At 42.1% G+C, this 24,200-nt stretch overlaps 1 protein-coding gene across 1 annotated transcript in view; it reads left to right on the top strand.

Moving 5' to 3' along the window:
* Positions 1-591: 591 nt before the first annotated feature.
* Positions 592-24,200, top strand: part of LOC138579504 (killer cell lectin-like receptor subfamily F member 1) — a 467,589-nt gene continuing 443,980 nt past the window's right edge. Inside the window, exon 1 of the mRNA XM_069649826.1 lies at positions 592-697. Coding sequence (XP_069505927.1) covers positions 616-697 — 82 coding nt within the window. The 5' untranslated portion in view covers positions 592-615. The remainder of the gene's footprint in view (positions 698-24,200) is intronic.

Below are 24,200 nucleotides of genomic sequence, written 5' to 3'. Positions count from 1 at the left end.
TAACAACTATGAATTCTATTACTATTCAGGACAAGGAACATAAAACTACAAGCATACATGTTTTGCTTAACATAAGGATTTGAATATTTACAGTTGTTCATAGTGTCATTGCTGCCGTTGTTTCACAATGTTGTCTTCCTGGTAAATAAAACAAAACGAGATTTAAAGTGCATAATAGAAGACCTTTGCATCATGCCATAGAAGTCCATACATTTCATGAGGTTCATCTGATAGAATGACACATATGAGTAAATGCGTGTTTGAGAGACACATAGACGTTGCATATTGATGTTACGTTGCATCGAACTCAACTAAACCCACCGGCCACATATTGATGGCTCCGTTTCTGGGCGTTTCATGCTACATGGACCTCCGGCGAGCTCTGGGAGCAGTATGTACGCTTTGGGAACATTACATATAAACTTCTCTGACCTTTTTTGGCTAGTAATGTGTGGTCTCTTCTTGGCCAATGAAGAACTAGGTTAATTGACAGTTCAGTCCAAGAACGTGTGGCTTCCTGTTTCCTGTGCAGGTGGCAGTCTACTAGTGTGTGTGTGAAACGCTGCCAATCAAGACTCACCCCCTGGATCAAAGCGCTGTCTTAGAAAGTGAAGAATGGAAGATGAGGAGGGGTACACCGCTCTGCGCTTCCAGGGTAGGACAAAGCCAAAGGATGAAGGCGAAGTAATGCTGCAAGGTTAGCTTTCCTTTCTCCTCTACTGTATGTGTCTGTGTGGTGCCTGTGCTGTCCTTCAAGGTCACTCTCGATGGTTCAGGGGTTATGACCCAGCACAGCCAGTGTAGGCGTTTCTGCGTATCCCATACTCACCATTCACAGGAACACTCCCACCTGTGACTGCAAGTGGTGTACACTAGGTGAATAGCTGGAGTTAGTTATTCAGGGAGGGGCACGCTAGTGCTGTCTAGATATGCCTGTGCACATATGTGATTGTGAAGGACACTTTTTCTTTAAAGAAATAATCATGAGTACCTCATTATGAGGGATATAGTGTGTACAGTTTTCATTTAGGATCACATGGGTAACAATGAAAAACCCATTATCAGGAATTGTAGAATGGAGAAAACACTTGTCATATCTTCTGATTGTATGTGATGGGACCTGCGACATGACATATGAGACATAGTGCACTTGATGTGAGGTATTTGACTTGACATATGTGAAGGGACACACGTGATGTAACATATATGACTTGCCATGTGTGACACACTTCACAGGACATATATGTGGTGACACGTGAACTAAGGGAACAGATGTGAGCAAAGTAAAATATGTGGCATGTATATGAGATGCATGTACGGTGATGCATGTGAAGTTTGTGACATGACTCATGCAATGTAGCACTTGTGACATATGTGTTACAATGTATGTGATGTATGTGACAAGATATGTGACGTGACATGTGAAATATGCTATGAGTGTGAGGTGGCATATATGATGTGATATATGTGTCCAGATGTATGTTACATCATGTATGTGTTGTGATGTATGTGACTTATGTGATGTGATGCAGGTGATGTGACAAATGACTTGGCAGATAACATAATATGAGATACGACATATAACTTCACATGACACACGTGCATTGGCGTATACCAGAGTTGTTGTCTGAAGTGTGCATTTCTGTGTACTTGTTTGGCAGGTCTGTGACTTCTTGTTGCACAGCGGATGCAATGATCACATTGCTGATGGTTTTACTCTGGCATAAGCACAATGATAGCATGAGTTTTAGGGGTGCTGAAAAGAGCACGTTTGCCCTGGAAGTAGTTCCAGTGCAAACGCCGGGGCATATGGTATCATTGCATCAGGGACTAGACGAGATGTATTTAGTCATTCTGCATGGACGAAAGCTGCAAAGACCCAACTTATGCCATCTGAGCGCTGGCGCAAAGACGGGCATTTGCTGGTACAAAAACATAGACATATTTCGCATTTTAATAAAACAAGAGCAAATTGGGCCATTGACCAAGTGGTATGTCAGTCAATCGCTTTATTCTAAAGTCATGGTCATTATAATCTGCATTCCTTCTAAAATCATACATCAACATCTAATCCATAAAAACAAATATAAAGTGCAAATATCTCCTACAATTTGTGTTTCTGTCACAAAAGTAGATATATTTTTTTTAAAATGGCCTTTTATCACTGATGCCCCAGGATTGGAATCCTACTCGATTCCAGCATTACTTTATGCTGACAATCTGGTTTTAATGTCAAAGACTCCTCCAGGTTTACAGAGGCTCCTGGATGCTCTTTCAATTTATGTGCAAAAAAAATGGTCTAACTATTAATCTTGAGAAAAGTAATGGCCTTCACTGAAAATAAAAGACCCAAAAAATCATTAAGCTGGTACCTTCACAATGAACAATTGGAGGTGGTCCATCAGTACATTTATTTGGGCATGACAATAAGAGACCAGATGAAGAGTGAAGCCCATCTACTAACTTTGGAAAATAAATTGATTACTTCAATTTCACAAGCAACTATCATCCAGGCAAAGTATGGAACATTTTCAATAATCCCAGCTCTCAAATACTATCAACAAAAAGTCATCCCTGTTTTATTTTACGGATCAGAAACCAAAGCAATTATTCAATCAATAATTTGGCAAAGGTTGAAGGGAAATGTTGGCGGCGCATACTTGCGCTCACTAGATGTGTACCTACTGTGTGGATGCGATTCGAATTGAGTATTGTATCTTTGTATGCAAAATATGTGTGGCAATTGATTACCTTGTTCAGGAAGTGTCTTATAGCACCCAAATCTAACATGTTGATAAGTACTCTTTCAGAGTATGTGTTTTAGTCACAATATGGATTCGTTAAGAAGTGGAAATCAGTAGTTGTTGACGCCCTTGCAGAGATTGATATCTCAATTGAGATACTTGTAGATAATCCCACCCGGGTAAAAACTTAATTATTTCAAAGTGATTGGATTAAGACCAGAAAGAATTGTCAAAATTATAGAGATTTCAAAAACAATCCATTCCAACATAAAAGATTTAACAGCCCTGAAGCATATATGAACAGATGCTCTTCTCTGTCACATGGAGCAGACTTTTTACGCATGAGATTTAACATATGGCCTACCAGAGAAATCAGGCAAGACGCAAATTAATCTCCCAACAAGAAAATGTGTGTCGATTTTGTAAAAAGTCAGGACAGATTGAAACTCTACATCATTTGGTAGCTGAGTGTGAATCACTAATACAGTCTCGTATATCATACCTGAAAAAACCTCTGCAAGAGTATTAACAGATGACTCTGGACCTCCTGGCATATTATATTTAATGGAACTTTAACATCAGTGACAATTGGTGCTACTGGTTTCCTAAATGTATTACAACTGAACAAAAATCAATGAAAGTCACAATGAGTCTGAGAACACTGTTTCCTTTTTATTTTGATTTAAACTGTATACTAGACCTATGTTAAGTAAATGAACAAACAAAAGTGTGATAGCAACTAAAATTGTATGCTAAACAACAACCTATTAAGGAATTTAAGCAATAATTATTGAAATGGACAGAGAATGTAAACATGAGATGAAGATTATGCAGATTTTACGTTGATTCTATGAATTATTCATATGTTATCATAGTATGTTGTTTAATAATCTTTTTTATGAAATATTTGAACATTTCAAATTTTAAGTTGAATGAATTAGTTACAGGGTATCTCACTTTGTCATTTAACAATAATGTCTTTTCATGAAATATCTGACTATTTTAAACTTTGTAAAATTATATTGTAAGGTTGATGAAGTTCAGCTAAAACAATAAAAGATACCTTTTATACAATATATATTCTTTAAAGCAATTTGCATCTCATTCAAAAACATTCTTTTTTAATATTTTTTTTATTTGAACTTTACTCAGTAAAAACTGAGTTTTGTCAAAACCTTTCAGATCTAGCGCACAGTAAAAGAAGAAGAACGGAGGGTCGCACAAAATGGCCAGGCCTCTGTCATAATCGGGAACACTTTCCTGATGGATTTAGAGCATCTTTAAGCTGAATCATGACCCAGAACCGAGCCATCCTCGGGCCGAAGACTGTTAATCTGTTCAAATATTAGCTCGATCAGTTTGGCCAGGGCCTGGGTCCATCTTGTATTCTCGCCCGAGATTAGTCTGTTCCACAGTTCATCCGTTTGGAAAATCCACATGTTTTCAGCCAATGAGGGAGGTATAGCTTTCTGCTTTCAATCGTGTAGGGGCACTCTACCATGAGGTGCTTTAAGGTCTCGATAGCAAGATCCTTTTTACATAATCGGCAGCGCTTATCGACTCCAGCTCCTCTAGTTGTTATGATCTCTCATGTAGGGAGCAGGTTGAGTCTGGCTCTCATGACCGAGTTTCTCAGCTTCTTATTAGGGAACTTAGCGCAATATTGCAGGGGTTTTTTCCCCTTGTTGAAAGTGGGAGGTAGATGTTTCAGAAGTTTATTCCCCACCGCTTTCTCTGTTGTCAAGATCCAGTCCATGTCTTCCATTTTTTTTTAAATTCGTTCTGGATTTTCTTTCAGCTCTTTCTCAGTACATTCAATTATGCTCAGGTCGTTTTTTCTGGCTTCAACCCATTTGTTCAAGGCAACACACTTGCCTAATTCAATCTCTTCCCATATGATGTTATAAATGGGTAGGGTGTCTGACATGATGATTCGTCTGTAGAGGCGCATGGCGCTTTGATCAACCGTTGAGGCTAATGATATGAGCCGCAACTCTCTCCTTATTGCTGGCATAGTGGTTGATTTAGGTAGGCCTAGGACCGTTTTCCAGAGATGGCCTTCAATTTTGCTCCAGGTATTTTGCCGGAAGTATAACGTGCACTCCGTTCCATAGGTCAAAGCTGGGACAACTTTTGCGTTATAGAATGTTATTGCCGGAATCAGGGAGAATTTTCCATATTTGCGATCCACTGCTCTTGTTTGGGCCGTTAGCCTTTTCACTTTTTCCCAAAGTTGATTAAGGAGACTCTTTTCCAGTCCTGAACTGTCCAATTGTATCCCCAGATATTTAAAGCTGGTTAAAATTTCTATTTTGGACTCATCCAGGAAGATCTTTACATTTTTCGTATTTTTACTGGGGTATTTCTCAAACACCATTACCTTTGTCTTTGATTTGTTGAGTTCAAGATTATTTTCCCAAATGTAAGACTCCAAATTACGAACTTTTCTTTGTAGGCCCAGCTTCGTCTTATCGATCACAATGATATCGTCTGCGTAAAGTAACCACGAGATCTCTATTTTCCCGATTTTGGGGGGAAAAGATCGAATTTTTTCTTCAGAGAGTTGGTAGTCGCCTAAGAAAGCTGTGAACAGTACCGGCGCCAACGGGCACCCCTGCTTTACTCCTCGTTTTACATTAATCTTCTCTGAGAGCATGCCCTGATTGTTAAGTTTAACTCTGATTTTGGTGTTCGAGTGGAGTGCTTTTATGGCTCCAATATTTTAGTAGGACAGTTCCAACCTTGTAGCTTTGCCCAAAGACTTTGTCTGTTAATCTTGTCATACGCCTTAGAAAGGTCCACGAAAGCTAGGTACACTTTAGGCGCCCCCTCTTTGACTTTTGCTTTCAGGATGTTAAGCATTAAAATATTGATGTAAGTGCAACCATTTTTTTGAAAGCCAGTTTGGAGCTGATCTTTGGCCTGGCTGTCTTTTTCCCATGCTCGAAAATGGACGAGGAGGCGGGTAGCGTAAAGTTTGCCTAAAATGTCCATTAGGGTGATAAGTCTATAACTCGCAGGTTCTTGTCTCGGCCCCTTTTTGTATATCGTGACAATCACCGCTTTCTGCCACGATTCCGGCACCATATTCGTTCTGCCGCATTCCGAAAAGATTTTGGTAATCATTTCCGCCCATTTTTTGGGGAACATTTTTAGGTCTGTATTCGTGAGTCCATCAGGACCCGGGGCTCTAGATGTTTTCAAATTTCGTATAGATGTTTCTATATCTGCAGTATTCGACAGGTCAACCCACGTTGTCACCTGGTTTTGCTTTGTCCCTTGAGTGTCGATGGTGGGGCCGTCAAATTCTGCAGTAAAGTATTGGATCCAGTTTTCTTCGGCTACTGCATTAGACATAGAGGCAGACTGGGAACCGTTCATCTCTTTAACAACCCCCAAAATTCGCTTGATTTTTTAGTTTGTAGTTTTTGCATCATTGCTTTGGCGTCATTTTGATATTGTGTGGCTCTGTGTTGTTTGCGCCAAGTTTTATAGCCTTTAAATTCCATACGCCAATTTTTCCAATCGAGCTCGTCGTTCGATTTCTTTGCTATTCTTCGCAAACAATGACCAATTTTTCTTTTCTCCACCACCGTCTTATCGTGCGTATGCTTGTTGTCTAGAGGCTTCTTCGGTTTCCCTGAGCCCTTGACCTGGAATGCTAGAAGTAAAGGCAAGTAGTTCGGTCTTTCTTTCCTGTCATTCCATGCCTGGTCACTTACTCTCTTCTCCCAGGTATATTTAATTTTCTCAATGTCTTGTTCGGTTAACCGTAGACGGGTCTGTTGCAGGTTTAGCTCCATCGTCCAGTCGTACGTTTTCGATATCATGGTTGTGGTACGCCATGTGCAGCTGAGTAGATTGTGGTTGCTATGGATGGTTTTTTGGACCTTAAAGCCAGTCAGCCCGTGCATGAGACCATTGGAGATGAAGATGTAGTCCAACGTTGCTTTGGATCCGTTGCATTCCCATGTCGGGCTGTTCATTTGGTTTGGGAACAAAGACGCAACATTTTGCACATTTCTTTGGCTGATAACTTCATTCCAGGCTTTGCCTCTTTCGATGGTGTGATCCAGGCCTCCCCGCTGCACGCTAGAGCAGTAATTGTCGCCCAAAGCCTCAGTACATTTAGCGTTCAGATCGCCACATATTATGAGCTCGATTTTATCGAATTCTGCAAACAGCTGGTCGATCGTTTCAGAGATGTTATTACAGAATGTTTTTGTAGACATTCGCTGGGGATTCCAGTAACAATTTATTATGGCCAAAAGCTTATGAAATCCATTTTCCATTTTGGCCTTTCCATGGAGTTGCGAGGTCAAGGTGACTAACATTTCGTAGGACTGTTTCCACTTTTTAGGTTCACTCAGTCCCGTACCTGTTTTTATAGCGGTTAGAAGACCCGATGACGGTCTACCTAGCAGGCCTTTAACTGCAGGGGAGATCAACACAGAGAACCCATCGAGAACTGGTTGGTAGACGAGCCATGTTTCTTGTAGGCAAAGAATATCATAGGAACCCAGATCGACATCTCCGGGTGTTGTGAGGTGCATGTGGCCTCTTGTATTCTATGAGCCCAAGTTGTAGGATTTCTTTACGGGTTGCTTGTTGCTTTTGTCATTGAAATTTCTGTTGGAATCGATGCAACAAGCTAACCCTCGTCATTGCTAGTTACCATTCTTTTTCGACCAATTTGACATTAGCCACTTCCATGGGCCTTTCGGTTGTCTTTCATCTTCCATTTTTTCCTGGTGCGTGTCATATCTATTTGTTAAATCCTCTGGGCGTTCACAATCCGACCTGGTACGGTATCCGGTGTATCTCTGATCTTCTTTGTTGTTTCTTGTGGGGTTCTCCGTCCAGTCGGACTGTTTCTAAGTGTGTTGATAATGACTTTGGTTTGTGTGATCTCTCTCCGTCCTGTCTGAGGGGCCTTTTACACCCCGGCGTTGGTATTATGGGCGTCTATATGTCTCCTGCCTTTCCTGAGTCTTATACCCTCGGGTTTGCTGGTATAAGTCTTCCGTTTTGGATCTGTAGTGATTTTGACGTTTAGGCTTCTCTATCTTTTCCTCTTCGGGGGCTTGGCTCTCCGTATTTCTTTTATGTTCCATCAGGGAAAAGCCTAGTTGGTCGAATTCTTAATAGACTGACACCTCAATATATTTGGTGGTGACTGCTTTCAGATGTATAAATGCTTTCGCCTTCTTTTCTCTATGATAGGGTTCGACAAGCACAAGGTCCTCTGTCCTAATCTTTTTCAAGGTTTTCATTCTCTTTGTTATGTTGAGTATTGTTGGTCTATTTAGAATGCAGAAATTTTTCTCCACTTCCCTTTGCTCCAGCTTGAAAACTCGTATCTCTTTTGAAACCTTTCTACTTCCCAATCCACTTCTTTCTAATAGATACTTCCGCGGACTTCTTAGGCTGTCTTCTCTTTCGCACGGTGGTCGCTGTTTGGGAGGGCTTCTTCTTGTTCTAGACACCTCTGTCTGAAGCTTCTCATTATCCGGCGCTATTTTGGCGACAGCTCCCTGTACGACTGACAGACTTGATACACCCTTTTCACTCTGGCTTGGTCCATCCCTGTCCCTTATGGGTTTTGCTGTGTGAGTTTCAGCTTGATCTGTGTGCTTTCTCACCCCCACTTCTATGGCGGCTTCCCTTGGTTCTAGTGGCCCTTTTTCTGAGTGAGTAGAGATATTCATTAAGTCGGTACATCCTAGGAATTCCTCTATTGTTCTTGGAGATCTCAAAGGGCTGGTCAAATCTGGTTTAGTGCTTGAATCTTGTCTATTTTTGCTCACCAGCGGTTCGCTGAGACCCGGCCCCCTCCGGTCTTCTTTAACCAACGTTTTAACGTCCTTCTTTGAGTTTGATTTCCTTTCAATCAGGTTACTTTTTACGGGCTGCGTCTTTTGTGCTTTGGCCTGTGGCCTCCCTTCTGATTTATCTTGTGCCAAAATCAACACAGTTTTCTTTTTTCCAATTGCCTGTGTCACTGACTCGTCTACACCATCCTCGGAGGTCATAGAAATAGTTGGGAACCTTTTATTCAAAATTTCCAAACTTTCGATCTTCTTTTCTAGTGCTTCAATTTTGGTTTCCCACATTGTTTTCTGATTTGGTGTTTCTCGTTGAGCATAATATCAGCGTTTGCTGGTAAACGGGAATCCATCTGGGCTAATTTCGCATTATGTTGGAGAGGATTGCTGTATTGTCTTGTACGTTTTCTTTAATTGTTTCGTACAGCTTACAGAAAGGAGCCAAGACAATGGTCATAGCCGACATGATGGCAATCATTTCTGGTTTCTTATTTGGCGATTCGTTTTGAAGGGCCACAGCAATTTCACTGAGTCGTCTCTTTTTCGGTGAGGCTTGAGTTTTGTCCGGTCTTCTCAAAGGTGCTAAGGAGTTTAAGTCCGGGCATTCCCCTATTGATCTAAAATTTCGATCGCTGTTAAAGGGGTTTCTTGGTGATCCACATTTCATCGATAAGGGGGGGGTGAAGCAGAAGATACCCTCCTGGACAGATGAGGCTTTGTCCAAGCCAAACGCTCCTCTCTGTCCTGCTGTGTCTGGTTCGTTCGATTGGAATCCCAATCGAAATGCGCTCCCTTTGAACTCTCTTCTTCGTGGTCGTTATCTGAAACGTGGATCTCCTCTATAGTTTGACCAACCCCATTAGGAGCAGTTAGGGTCTGGGGAATCTCGATCCTACCTCTTGGGAGGTCATATGTGCCCGAAAAGATTGATTCCTGAGTCTCAGGTCCCTTTGCTTTTTTGATGTCAATATTTGAGTCATTTATAGGTGCCATGGCTTTTTCCTGCAAAAGGCCGTTTGGCCGGACTTGTTTGTCTCTTGCCACTGTAGGCGGCTCAGTTCTTCTCTGTTTTTGTGTGGGCTGGGTTTGAATTGCTATTTCCAGCATCTCCGCGTCTGATACTTCCGTATCAATGCTCTGTTTTCTTTTATGTTGCAGTGTAAAAAAAGCTTTTAACGGGTGTGATAACAGAGGGTTTGGCAGCCCTTTTTTTTTAATTTTCTTGCTTTTTGATCTCCCAGCATAGTATTATTTTGCGCTCTTGTTTTCGCCTTTTTTTTGCTCCTTGAAGCCTCGTTTTTGCTGGTGTACTTGGTTTACCTCTTTTTTTTCTTTTAGGACCAGAACCAGTTTTCAGTTGTTCACCGTCCGTTTCTTTATTACAGTATTCTGGCTCTCCCTCTGAATGGTTTTCACACTCCGAATCTTCTTCATCCGATTCCGTGTCTTTGTCCGGATCGGCAATTATCACAATGTCTCTGACTTCTCTCAAAAACTTAGCGCTCTTTGCCGGATTTTTACCCAGGCCTAGCACAGTTTTCTCGCTGTTCTGATCAGTAGCATGCAGCAAAGGTTGAATGGATATCGCATTTGGCACAGAGTTTTTCTTTGCTGTTCCAATGGGCGGTTTTGTCGCCATTCTTCCTTCCACCACGGGACTTATTCCCCCCCCCCTCAGTAGTTTTTCACTGAGGTGGTGTTTCAATTTTTTCAAGTTCATCCGTTATTGTTTCTTCATTCCCTGTCACCTTTACCCCACATGAGTATCTGTTGGCAGTAATGGAATTACTGGCTCCGATCCACATCACCTCTGGAGATGTATCTGGTTTGGTGGGGGAAAGCAATCCAGGGCGCTCCCTTTTTTCTTCAGGTTTCAGGTCTTTCTCACCGCTGCGGGTCTTTAACGCCGCTGGGAGTCAGGCTGGAGTCCTTCTCTGAGCCCCTCTCCGAGCCCAAGGACCGGGCTCGGTTTGAGACCCCACGAGACGGGGACAGACACAGGCACAGGCGCGTCCTCCGTCAGCGGAGCACGCGCGTTCGAGAGCTGCTCATCTGCTCTCGGCTCCCCGTCCATCCCGGACAGCGGCACCGACTGGGAGACCGCCACCATGACGGACTCCCCCGCTTGCCCTCGCGGGTTAGGTAAGTTTGAATTTCCTGTTTTGATGTTCTTAGACGGCTCATACGCCGGGGGTTGAATGTTCGTCAGTGCCCAGGATACGGCGTTTTTAGAAGTTAGCTGAGCCGTATGTAACAGCTCTATGATAGATGGCGACGCCATTGGAGTGGCCCTCGGTCTGGGGGCCGAGAAGGACTTGCTCCTCCTCCTCTTCCCCGGACTCAGTTTCCCTTCCGAGTGAGATGGTTTTTTCAACTGGGAGTCTTTCGGGAGTGTTTTGGGACTTTTCAAAGCTTTCAGGGGACGTACCTCTGGCTCCATTCGGCTTTGGCTTCGCGTCCGCAGTGGACTGCAGCAGACTGGCTCACACCTCAGGCTTGATGTTCTTAGACGGCTCATACGCCAGGGGTTGAATGTTCGTCAGCGCCCAGGTTACGGCGTTTTTAGAAGTTAGCTGAGCCGTATGTAACAGCTCTATGATAGATGGCAACGCCATTGGAGTGGCCCTCGGTCTGGGGGCCGAGTAGGACTTGCTCCTCCTCCTCTTCCCCGGGCTCAGTTTCCCTTCCGAGTGAGATGTTTTTTTCAACTGGGAGTCTTTCGGGAGTGTTTTGGGACTTTTCAAAGCTTTCAGGGGACGTACCTCTGGCTCCATTCGGCTTTGGCTTCGCGTCCACAGTGGACTGCAGCAGACTGGCTCACACCTCAGGCTCACAGCTCCATTCATGTATAATCTTTCCAACTATCTAATAATCCTTAGAATGCCTTGCATTGCATATACTCGCTGCCTTGTGTATCTTGCTGACTTCTCCTTCATGTTGACGATGCTCGTGTGAGAACGTGCATTAATGCCCACCAGACATTCATAAAATGCGCTCAAAGAGAACATATGACAGAAGGACGACTTTGCCTCACGTTTTGTTTCTTCCATTAAAAGTATTTTACTCCTTAAAGCCATAGGAATTTAATACGTGTAAAGGACTTCTGGGTATACTTGGCAGAATGGGCCGTATAATTGGAACACTTAGTAATCTTTTGATGACACATCTAACAAAAATAACAAAAATAAATAACACAATTATTTTATATAAATAACAATAAATGAATACATCTCTCTCTTAGGCAGGGCATATGAATTAGATATGCTCTTGGGTCTGTGCTATTAGAAATAGTGATAAGCGCCAGATTTAAGGCACTACATACTTCTGCATCTTTTCTTGCAGATTAAAGACCATCAATCATCTTTGACATTATTTTAATTTTTTTTTTTATTTTAAAACGATTTTATTCTGAGACATTACATAGTACTACCTGTAATTGATTGTGTTCTGTAAGTTGTTTCAGCCCAGCACTCCAACTAAGTCAATGCCTAGCATGAGATGCCCAGCTGGAACCCTTAATTTATATATTATTATGTCAAAAGTTCTTTTATTTCTGGACGATGTACCCTTATATAACGCCCCTCTCTTTGAATCCCCCCGGTCTCACTGAACCAAGAAGAAGGTTGTTTTGCAAAGTTAAATGATTTATTTGATGAATTGAACAATATATATATATCACACTTTTATGAATATGAACAATATCCAGATATCACACTTATTAATATTTATACACTGATTAGAAATGGGTGATATCACAGCAATCACCAATCTCGTTAATCAATAGGAGTATGGGTGATAAGAATAATGTATCAGAGAATAACTTTTTGTGGGTTCAATGAAATGGAAAGATAGGAAATTAATGCAGCACAGAAATGAAACTTGATATGAATTCAATCAAAGAGAAGGTAATCACTCTTTCCCCCTGTTACTACACAATCCCCCCTAATATGCAATGTGAAGAGATGGAATGGGGGCACACAGGTTTCAGGAATATACAATCACCAATGCAGTTCAATCCCAATTCCCCAGCGAGCTTAGAGAGAACAGGAATGATTTTAAACAGGTCAAATGCTTTTGAATGTGATCTGAAATTAATGGGAAAAATGCTAAAAATGGATTTGAATTCGCTAAATGGGATTCAGAACTAGTGAGAGCTGCTTTGGATAGGTTCAGGGAAACACTAGCAATGATGGTTGAATGACTGATAGATAGGAAACTGAATTCAGAAGTTGAATGCAAGAAATAGCAATTTTATATGGAATGAAATTGAGCCAAATGCAGAATCACTGCAAACTTTTCAGTGCGGGAGAAATTCGATTACAGAAAAACTATTTTGTTCCTAGCATGTACGGTTCAAAGGTTACTGAGGTTTTAGTAAAGGTCGATTTTTCAGAAAAGAGTCAAGATTTCAAAATGAAAGATGCGCTTTGGAAGATTAGGAATAAAGATTTCTTAATACTAGGGAGTCTATGGAGCCGCAAACTACACGACAGCACAGCCACCGATCCAGAGGCGCCTCTGAATGGTTTCTATCTGCCTGAGATGCTTGCCTTTCACCAGCAAATATATATTAGTGCAAAGATGATTATCACTACAATTATCACAGGATTATGTGGATGAGAGAAGGAGTCAGGATAGACAAAAGAGATTGTACCATGCAGTTCTGGATATGTTGGAATGGGCTGGATAGGATTACTTAAAACTAAGAGATGGCTATGGACAGTTCTATGCTAAATACTCACAAATATGGTTTGGAATGGGCCCTCAAGATCTGGTCAAAGGTTTGGACTGGAACTCGCTCGCCACCGGACAGGTCTCAGGTGCTTGGTTCTGCTCTCAGCAAGGCACTCTGGTCTGCACAGCCTCCTGGACTGGATCTGACGGGTTGGTTCTGGATACAGCTCTGCTCTACTGGTCTGGATCTCTGGGTTCTAGCAAGGGTTCTTGGGAAGAAGCAGCCAAAATAGCACAGTGAAGCTGTTGAATTGGTTGGGCCCTGTGAAAGTTTGGGGTTAAAATCAGGTTGCAAGATTCTAAAGGCCAGCTGAGAAGGGTTCAGCTTTTTGGATTGGGCCTTTTGTTTCAGAGTTCTGGAGTCTGGATATGGGTTCTTCCTGCAGAGCGCTTCGCCAGTCGATCAGTTGATGGGTGAATGTGTGTGTCTCTGTGCCCTCAACAGTCCCTATTTATGTATTTCTAAGGGGGTGGGGAGGCTGAATATACTAAGCCCACCCTCTAGGAAACTGATTGGTCAGACGGTTCCCTCTCTCCTGATTTGAGAAGGAAACAGTGTATCATGATGTGTCATAGTGACACTGTGTTTATGGTCTAGAGAAAAACCCTCCCCTTTGTTTCTACCCAGGAAATCTATTTTTCATAAAAAAACATATTCACAATATTCCATACTTGCTAATATTACATATCTACATTACAGATTAATTAAGGCACGTGTCTGTCAAAGTCCCATCTTCTGGAGAGCTTCGGTTCACAAATGAAAGTTTTTTGCGCTTTTGGTCGGTTACTCAGTGTCAGTTCTGTACCCATTTTTTCACATACATGCACATACTATCTGGGCATATTCCTGTAAATGTTCATATTCCTAGCATAATCACAATTGCTACAAAGTCCACATTTTGATAATTCTGTTTCTGAATATTGCACAAGTTCCAGAGTAATTTCTACTTGTGAGCAATTTTTTCAATTTAATAACCTATAAATTCCATATTTTTGCCAGTTCGGCACAATTTTCTACATGTCTTTTCCTCAAACATATTTTTTCTCCAGTTTAAAATCCACATCTCAGTTTGGGCCCGCCTCCAAGGCTTGGCTGAGCCAGAGAGTAACTTGAGCTTCTTCCTGCCAGGGCTGGTTTCTATTGATGCCCCAAATTAGCATTTCCTTTCAGTTCGAGGGAGTCCTTTGTCTCCACTCAGAGCTACAGGCCAAAGTCCCCCTCCCGTTCCTTTCACATACCCCTGCCAGTTTCTCAGCAGAGCAGGGGGGAAGATTCCTTTGTTGGGTAGAAGGTGCGGAATGTCTTTGAAGCTCAGTGTGGCTAGCTTTACTCACTTTTAAAACAGTGTTTAAATAGTCTTGTCCTAAAATACAAATTACATTTTTACAAATATATCCACAAATCTCTTAATTGCAGCCTTTTTAAATATAGTTTTGAATTGTATCCACCTCTATTGCTTTTGATGGGAGTTCTTTCCTTTTCATACTATGATTCCAATGTACCAGTTTAAATTGACAGGTTAAATAATCACCAGCTTCTGACACAGGCGAGTAGCGGTACTGCACCCATTTTTGACACATTCTTCCAAGCAAGCATCTTTAAATGTGGATTTTCTTCTGATCAAATATGTTTCTGCTGACACTGTGCTTCAGTGAATTCTTTATATACATTGATGTTGAACACCCACCAAGGATGCAGGATCTTTTATGATGTTTGAGAACCATGATTTTTGCACTTTTAACAGCCAAGGAAAAACAGATTTTTAAACAGCTCTGTGTTTCTCTTGCAATGCAGGACTGCTTTTTTTCAAATAGTTTCATTTTCCTCTGTGGGCAGCCAAATGATGGGTTTTGGCAGTGGTCTCCTGTGTTACCACTGGCATAGCCAATAGTGGATTGGCTGCCTATTTTTCAGGTTTTTCTTGCACACTTCTGGGTGATTTTAGTGCGCATAATGCTTTCCGGAAGCCATTCTGAGGTTTCTGATGCAAGCAGTGCACAGTAATGTTGCAGGGCATGGAATAGTGGGTTAAAACATCCCACATATCATATCTCATCTCATATCTCATATCTCATCCAGGCTATCAGCATGCCCTTATCAGAGTTCAACAGGTAATTTAATATCAAGTTTCCAACTTTAGCTTTGGTATAATGACACTGGGCTAACTTAATGTGATACATCTGTTATCAAAGCACACTCTTAGTGTGTGATGCAAGGGTTGGGGTTGAATCAGTGAGCCCCAAGAGCCTCTAGCAGAATCTGTTGTGTACCTTCTGAAAGTCATTTGCACATTACAAACACCCTATCCCCAAAGACATATAAAGCACATGACTAAACCTTGGTCTCATAGGCTCGTAACATGAGCGGTGTGCCTTACATCAAGCAGCAGACTAAAAATACCCCCCTACTGCCTGGAACATGACATTCGTTTGCTTCCGAACATGCACATTAATATTTACAGGGGTCAAGTCCTAAAAATAAAAGTGGGGGGACTCATCAACAAACGCAATGGGATGTGACGTTGGCAGAAATAAGCATATCAAGTTAAATTGGCTTTGCATAACCATCCAAATTGCACAGGACGAATGGCATTTTCCTTTCATAAAATCAACACACACACAAAAACAAGAGAGGATATTTTCTTCTAATAGTGTTTTTGAAAACGTTAAAAGGTGTGCATTTTTAAACTGCAAGGACCAATACAATGTTTTCCCTGGAACATGCTGTATCGAAATGAGACATTTCACCTTTAGTTGTTTGTTATTTTTCATCCTGTTATATAGTGCAGAGGTGAAGTGAAGGAAGGAAGGAAGGAAGGAAGACTTTCAATGTTTCTCATTTTACCTTCGGGGGGGCTGAGTTCACCCTCTGAAAAAAGTGGGTGGACTCCATCCCCCATGTGTACCCTCGACCCTGATTATTTAAATGTTCAATCAAAGTGGACATCCATTTAAAAGTAAAAGTGCCTTTTTGCAACTTTAGCTGACAATGTGCATAGAGGTTTTCACAAACCACCACCTTCTTTCCTTTCTCTCCCACGCCCTTACCTCACAGTTGGGATTGATCCCCGTTATTACACTTCCAGTAATGATCAAGAGAAATAAAGTTGGGTAAGAAATCTTTTCTCACATTACAGCACATTTAGCACGAGTTTGTTCAATCACAACCACTCACCAATTATTCATTTCTAATGTGTTTTCCTTTTTTCCTTTTGACTTTTCCAAACCTAAACATCCATCCCTTATCCCCTACCCTCTCGCTCCGTGAATGGGAAACTGAAATGGAAATGCACACGTTTAAAAATTGCCATTTGCTTTTGTTTTCTTCTCAATAATGTTTGATTGAATTACTTAACTTTCTTTTCTGGATATTCCGTTTTACCTTGATTTTTACGATGTGGTTTGGTACATGGGGAATGGATGGTGCATTTATTATTTTCACTTATGGGTCAGAATTAGATAAGCCCTGATTTGAGAAAGGCACCTTGCCGAAACACGTGTAATCCATAGGGCAGATCAATTAAACTTTCTTATCACACAACAGCAATTGGACTTAGTCTCCGGCATAATTTTTTTTCTGGCGCAGTAATAAGGTGTGACCACAGCAGCCTGGTTTCCTCTTTTTCTACTAATTGTATTCTTGGGCCTAGGTTAGGTTTCACCTAGATTGTTCCCAGAGTGAGAAACATAGAAAGAGTGTTTTCCTTTAGGCCATTGTGAGCAACTAGGCAGTGATTAGACATTAGGGGTGTAGGGGTTATGCATCTTTAGTGACCATGCTGTGGTTGACGGATGCCTGGGCTACAAAGGGAACTGTCTGGGGTGCACAGGGACGAAACAGAGAGACATCCCTTAGTGAGCCCCTTCTCAAATCCTTCAATAAACACCCTTGAACTGTCTTTGACAGTTGGTGTTTTCTTGAGCATCAACCGAACCTTGCCACCACTCCAGTCGTTCCTACCCAAAGAGTATATATGTGTTGTCGATGAGTGATATAGGTCTGAAACTGTGGCAAACAATAGCTTGCTTCCAGCTGTCCGGCTACACGCTTTCTTTCAATAGATACATTAACTAACCTTGTAAGCAATGAATGCACTTGTGCCATAAAGGAGTGCTCAGAGGTAGTGCTGTCAGAGACCTCACCCAGGCCAGTCAGCCTGAGGGCGGCTTAGGCTGGCTAGGCATGACAGCTCAGCCTACAATAGCCAGCCTGCAAGTCAATAGCAGACACTTCATGTGGCAGATCTTGAACTTGAACTGCTGGGTCCAGGTGGGTTGCTGTGTCAATGTATGCCCAGGCCATAGGCTTCCCTGGGGAGTGTGAGTGGTTAGGAGATCATAATGGAATGGGACAGGACCTGTAGCCTGTGAGCATAAGAAGCTTTGATAGCGGCATCATGTAAACTGGTAAGAATGTGCGGAGTAGGTTTGTTGGAACTTGCAATGATGTGCTTCCTAGTCATTATGTACATTGGCAATGATGCTATCAAAATGAACAACTATAGACATAAAAACAGGGAATACTATTTATGCTCAAAATACTTGGTGCCTTTTAATGTAATTTCCACTTTGATTTTGTTGTATGTGTATTTGTATTTATTTGAAGAACAGGGATGTCAATTTCGATCAGAACTGACATTTACAGATGCGGATGCATTCCCACTGACTTTGCCTGTACAACATGATGGTACATATATGATAGTTCTTTTAGCAAAGCCATGAAAACTGTGCTCTTCACCTGAAGTACACAGTGCCTCGATGCCCAATGGCTGCTGTGCGCTATACAAATGTAATAAATACAAAAATAAATAAAGGGTGTACCTCAAGTGGTGGATGCATAATCATGGTGCACAGAGTCCACCTAGCAGTCACAAGCTGCAGCCCCGTATTCAACGTGTTTATGGGTCATTCAAATTGCACGGCTCGAAACTGTGCAGTGTGTGTAACTCAAACCTGCAACTAAAGGTCTTTGGGTCCTGTGAGTGATTCTCAGTGCAACGTAGAATGCACCACCTGCAGGTGTGTGCTATGTTCACCAAACAGATTATTCAAACATTGACTATTTGCTTCAGATGTTGGCCATTTGTTGGTGTTTCTGCATAGAACACCAGTGCACTCTTGGTGTACCACTCACTTACTCATAGATAAGATGGCCCACAGTCTTCAGTTGCTGAAACCTTCAACTGTGGACTATGTCTGCTGCATCTGAGAGGTGCAAATAGCACGAGTGGGAGGCTTTTACTGCGACCCACATTCCACATGTGTGTGCGTTTTGGCAAAGGCCACACATACTACTATCAGTCTTTGTGTACAGCATGGACGTTTTTTGTGCTGACCATAATTGGTTGCCCAGACATATTTTTGCGTTGTTGCTTTCATTGCATGCTAGTTGCAACTTCACAATGCCAGCTTCTGCTTTCTTGTGTCCAGATTGAGTGACCTACACCCTATGGTTATCTTCTCCCATAATGTGCTTGAGCATTGCCACCACATGCTCAGATTCAGTGTAGTATGTCCAGGCACAGCTACTGATTGCACATTATGGCTATCATGTGTTTATGAGCTGACACTTCTCGCCATATTGGAACAATCGGACGCCCTATAGCTGTTACTAGATACTTCATTGGTTTGTGTATATTCATATCGTTGCAGTTCTTATAAATGCAATGCCCAGTTCTGGCATCATGTTCTCAGGCACTGACTTGTCTCCATGCACTGCCAGTTCATGGACATTTTAGGCACGATCTGCAGCGTATGTCCATGTTCAGCCATCACATGTCCTAACACTGCCTACTTATGTTGAGGTTCTATAAGCATGTGCCAATGCAGTCCCCAAGAAAGGACATCTTATGTCAAAGCACTACAACCGTATGCCCTTACAGCCGGCACACTGAATACCCAGGCAACAACAGCCCATGTTGCACTTTTGCCAGTTTATGGCTGGCTCCTATAGCCCAATGCCCAAGAGGTGATCTAGTTTGACCGACAAACTTATTTAATATTGATAAGTTCAACCAACACATGGCACAACACTTCCAGGTTATGCCCGACTACTACCGGCCTATATCCATATACAGCCATTACACATTATGTATCCTATACACATGTATGGCTTTCATATGTCCAATAACTGCTGCTTCGTGGCTAGGTCAATATGCCATGGCCCTGCCAGCTTATGCCTGTGATCTTCCAGCATATAGCCAGAAACTCTTGATATACGGCTGTCAAATGCCCAAAGCTGCCTTGTAATCCTCAAAAGGTATGTTTACTGGCATTCCAATTACCTTTTCCTTCACCTAATAAGCATTCCCCAATTGAACTATGCTGAAGGGAAAGTCACAGGGCCTCATTAAGATCTCGGCGGTAGCCATGCCCCTATCGCGTCCAGGACTGGGTTCCCAGAATGAGGAATTACCGGGCCATTCCGAGTTCGGAGGGCCCGGTAATTCCTCCTTCTAGGAACCCGGGCCCGGACCTTCCCCATTCTCCATAGGGCTGAATGGGAATGGGAGAGGGAGCAAACAACGGGCCGATTACGAGTGGCCCGTTGTTTGCTCCCTCCTCCCCTCGTGCAACCCGCTCTGCACGTCTGGTGAAACCAGACGTTCAGACCGGGTCCTGCGATGGGACCTCATAATCAGGGGATACGGGGTTGACGGCACCAGCATCTTTACGGGCGCCGTTAATCCCGTACCGCCTGGGTTATAATGAGGCCCACAGTTTTTAAAGCCACTGGATTGAAACCGGAGCTACCCTTTCTATAACATTTCTTCTGTATTAGTAGAGCAAGGACTGCTGTTCCCCCACCTATGCAGCAAAAACCGGGGACAGCATAAATACTTGCTCTACATGGGTGCCAGTGCACCACTTTGACTGCCCCAGGGAGGGGGATGAACATATCCTGAACTCACATATGCACATATACACAGGGACTCGCTCCTTCACATGCCACAACCACCTTACACCTACTAGTGTGTGTTTGTGTGTGTGGGTGTGTTGGTGTGTGTGTGATTCGGGCTGACTAACTATCCCACCCTTAATTTACATCACTCACTCACTCACTCACTCGTCTACTCAACCAATTCCCAACATCCATTAACCTACTCATTCATTCACTCACACATGAGTGAATGGGTATCCGGTAATTTTATCCCCATATATATAGTCGCCATACATTTGGTAGCTGGTAAAGGCAGTGGCAACTTTATATATGGTAACCATATATATAGGGTAAAGGTGAGCAGGGGTTGAGGGGATGTCCTCCGATCCCCTTGAACAAATAAAAAGGTTTTGGGGGGTTTCATGGGTGTCCGGCGCATGTTCAATGTCAAATTGATAATATCGCTGCAAACCACAGGCATTTTTTGGGAACACTTTTTTCAAACGACATTTTTGCAGGGACGTTAGCACATGGAACCAGTGAGTGTGTGAGTGTTATGATTATTGGTGTGTGCAAGTATCATGCATGAATAATTAAGTGAAAGTGTTAATGTATGCAAGTGTGTGTTTGTGATGACTGGGTATGCAAGGGGAAGTGCAAATAAGCCAAGCAACACTCTTAAATCGTATTATTCACTAATTATACAAAGTAAAATGTTAAAGAGATCAAGGGACAACTATTTGCACATACATACAGGAATACTCGCACACCAGCAGGTGTTCAGAAGTGAGTTGCCGTGCCCATGCAAGCCCACCTTTTGAAAAAACAGAAACTCTGTGTTCCTGGTACTTGCATGTCTGTGTGCCAACCTGTCTGTGTGTGTGTTTATTGGAATGTTTGTATGTGAATCGGCAGAACTGAGAAAGACAAAGTGAATATGCAGAACAGAACACACCAACTCTTGAAGAAAGTTCAAGAATTTTTATTAAAAGAATTGTATTATTAAAAGAATTGTAAAATGGCTCACTATGCACCATCCTTCTTTCTCCTTCATCTAGTGTGTGTCGTTCCTTCATTAGCCCTTGATTCCCGCAACCCCAGGATGGTCGCTAGAGATCAGTAACCCATGATGTCTAAGATTATGTCTGCCTGGTAGTGATGGCCTAAGGGCAAACACCTTTTCTAACTATATCCCTCTGATGGTCCCAAATTCTAGTTTCTCCAATGTAATTCAGTATTAGTATAGGTGCCGCACAGGCCCTCAGGCCCTATTTGGTCCTTTCCTTTCATGCCGTTGCACTCCTCACCCTGAGGTTCTATCCTTCCTTTCCTATGCATTTACTCTCCTCACCTCCTACCTCCTACTCTCCTTTGTCTCTTCCTCTCTATCACTCTTCCCGTTTCTCCCTACAATTCTCTCTCTACTTCCCTCCATTCTTCAGCACTGCTCTCACCTCTCCACACGGCTAATACTCTCCCCCCTTCACACCACTATTACCCTCCCTCTCCACATCATTACTACTCTCCATCCACACCTTCTACCACAGTCATCCGCCTTTCACTCTCCCATTCACCTTATCATTCACGTTCTACTTTACTAGTTTCACATTCACCCTGTTCAATCACACTCACATAAATACTACTTTTTATCAGCAAATAATACTGCACCTGGCCCACTCAATTAATAATTAATAATGTCATGCTCCTCTGCACCACCCTGCCTCCATTTGGCCTTTTAGTCCTACTTCTTCTCCCTTCAACTCACCTAAACAGCCCTTACCTTCCTGTTTCCTGTGTTCATGGGTATCCTCCACTTTCCCTCTCCATTGGTCCTCTCCTTCCCTAATTGCGCTTGGTTTTACCAAAATGTGGCTTGGTCAAGGATGTTTTCAATTTGCGACTCTTGGCAAACTTGAGTGAAGTTTGCAAACAAATGTGGTGCCACGCATGGTCACTATCCTGTTTTATTTACTGCCAAGAATGTACATCTTTCGAAAATAAAAATATGTTTGCATTTCGAAATTCCTCCACTGTTTTTAAACATATGCTAGCAATATTTTGGGTTATTTGGCAAAAACAATTGCCTCAAAATCACACAACCTCCCAAAGGTAAACTTTCAGACTGTGTTTTTACACCAAGTAACAGAGACATCTTTACAGATGATGCAGTGAACAAGCAAACTTCTTTGGAAACCAGTGTAAGTTTACAACACCACACCAATCACAACAGACCTAAGTTGTCCAAAAACAATGTAAGGTTCCCAATTTTTGTGTAATGACTGGCACAGAATGGACACTGCAGGCCAAAGTTATACATTGCCCAAACATGCCTGTCTTTACACAAGCATGAACTTTTGTGTTGGTAGCTATTGCAGAAACAAAAGCGGTTTAAAAACCCATTATTCACGGGAATAATGTCATACATGTGAATTAACTCTATATAACTCACATGTATGATGTAATACTAATGATATATATGTAATAAAATACCACTTACCATGAACTGGAAGGTCATTGCCAGCCACTGAAGCGTTATGGACCAAATGGAGGCACAATATCCTTTTTACGTACAGTGGGGAGGGGGTGCTGGGGGGTTCTTTTCCTTATGATACACGGCCATGCTCTATTAATCCCTTTTAATAGCTGGCCTCTTGCTTAATCTAGCATAGAAGTGTTCCAGTTCTTAATACATATGATCAGTGTAGAATATATTTGGAATAAAAAAAAACACAAGTAGTTATCTGGCAATGCTCTGCAGCAAAATAGTTTAATCCGTTTAACAAAATGCATCTCAAACCGTTTTGTGCTTTAAAATAAATGATAACATGAGACTAGATCCTCGTCCTTAAACTCCAGCTGCGAAAAAAATAAACATACTATCATAGTCAGTTTCTTATAATTTAACGGATGTAAAGAATCACAGAAATATATTTTAGAAGAAAGGAATTTGCAAATCTTGTCATGTCTTTAATTACGTACTGAAATTGACAGGCCTATGTACAGCTACTGCAGGCTGTCATGTATTATACATGAACTTACTCCCATCCACTACTCAACCAAGTACAGACCCGCAGGTACTCTGAGGAACAATTCCAGGCCACCTGTCATGTCCATCATGGACTCACATGAATGTTATAAAGAAGTGAGTGCTGACCCGTGACCTACCTCAATGAATGCAGGCAGCGGAGTAAATAAAGAACCACATCCTAAGCACTATTTAGTCCTTCTCAAAAGACAAGAGCCAATCAAGGGCCAACAGACATGAGCAGTAGATGCACACTAATCCCACTAATGGGAACCGAGGATAGCCCAAGGGCAACGCAGTGGTCTTGGAAGCAAGTCCACACAGAGATTTGAATCCTGGATCCGTGCTTAGAAACCAAACTTAAGTATTAAGCGTGCTATAAAAAGACAACAAAATGAAATCCTGCGGGGGGCATAAGAAGAGCAAGTGCTTTTTAATTGGTCATTGATATCAGCATATCATCGCAATCACCAAGGCAGTCTTTTTTTCCATGTCTATGATTTAAACTCTCAGCAATCCACAAATGTGATGAGCGAATACCAAACATATAGCGCAAATGTTTGGAGGCCACAAGAAGCCTTGGGATGAAGCGATGGTTGTTGATCATGCTGGCCTGTAAAGAAGGCCCTTGAGCAAGAGTAAAAAACAGAAGGTCACATTTGAATAAATGAAGTCTTAATTACAAGAATCCCCAATGGTCAAGAGAAAATAGTACAGGGCTACGTGGATTACATGACCAAATGTGGCATGCAGGAGAATGCGAAATAAATAGAGTGCCTTGAGTGTCACAAAAAAAAACAAATGCTAAAAGGGACATTTCTCAAAGGGCTATACTAATTATTTTCATTTTGAATTTTATTGAATTTATAAAGCGCTTATTGCTAAAAGTGCTGAACAAAATATATCAAAAAGCAGCATGATAGAATATAAACTTTGATAACAACAGAAGAGGGGGATCAATACAATTAATCAGACATGAAAGATAAAAGATT

Source organism: Ambystoma mexicanum, chromosome 3p, assembly GCF_040938575.1.
Source record: "Ambystoma mexicanum isolate Mex_15411 chromosome 3p, UKY_AmexF1_1, whole genome shotgun sequence".
In the NCBI taxonomy this organism is placed as follows: Eukaryota; Metazoa; Chordata; class Amphibia; order Caudata; family Ambystomatidae; genus Ambystoma; species Ambystoma mexicanum.
Note: the sequence above shows the minus strand (reverse complement) of the source record. Positions and strands in the feature narration are given on the sequence as shown.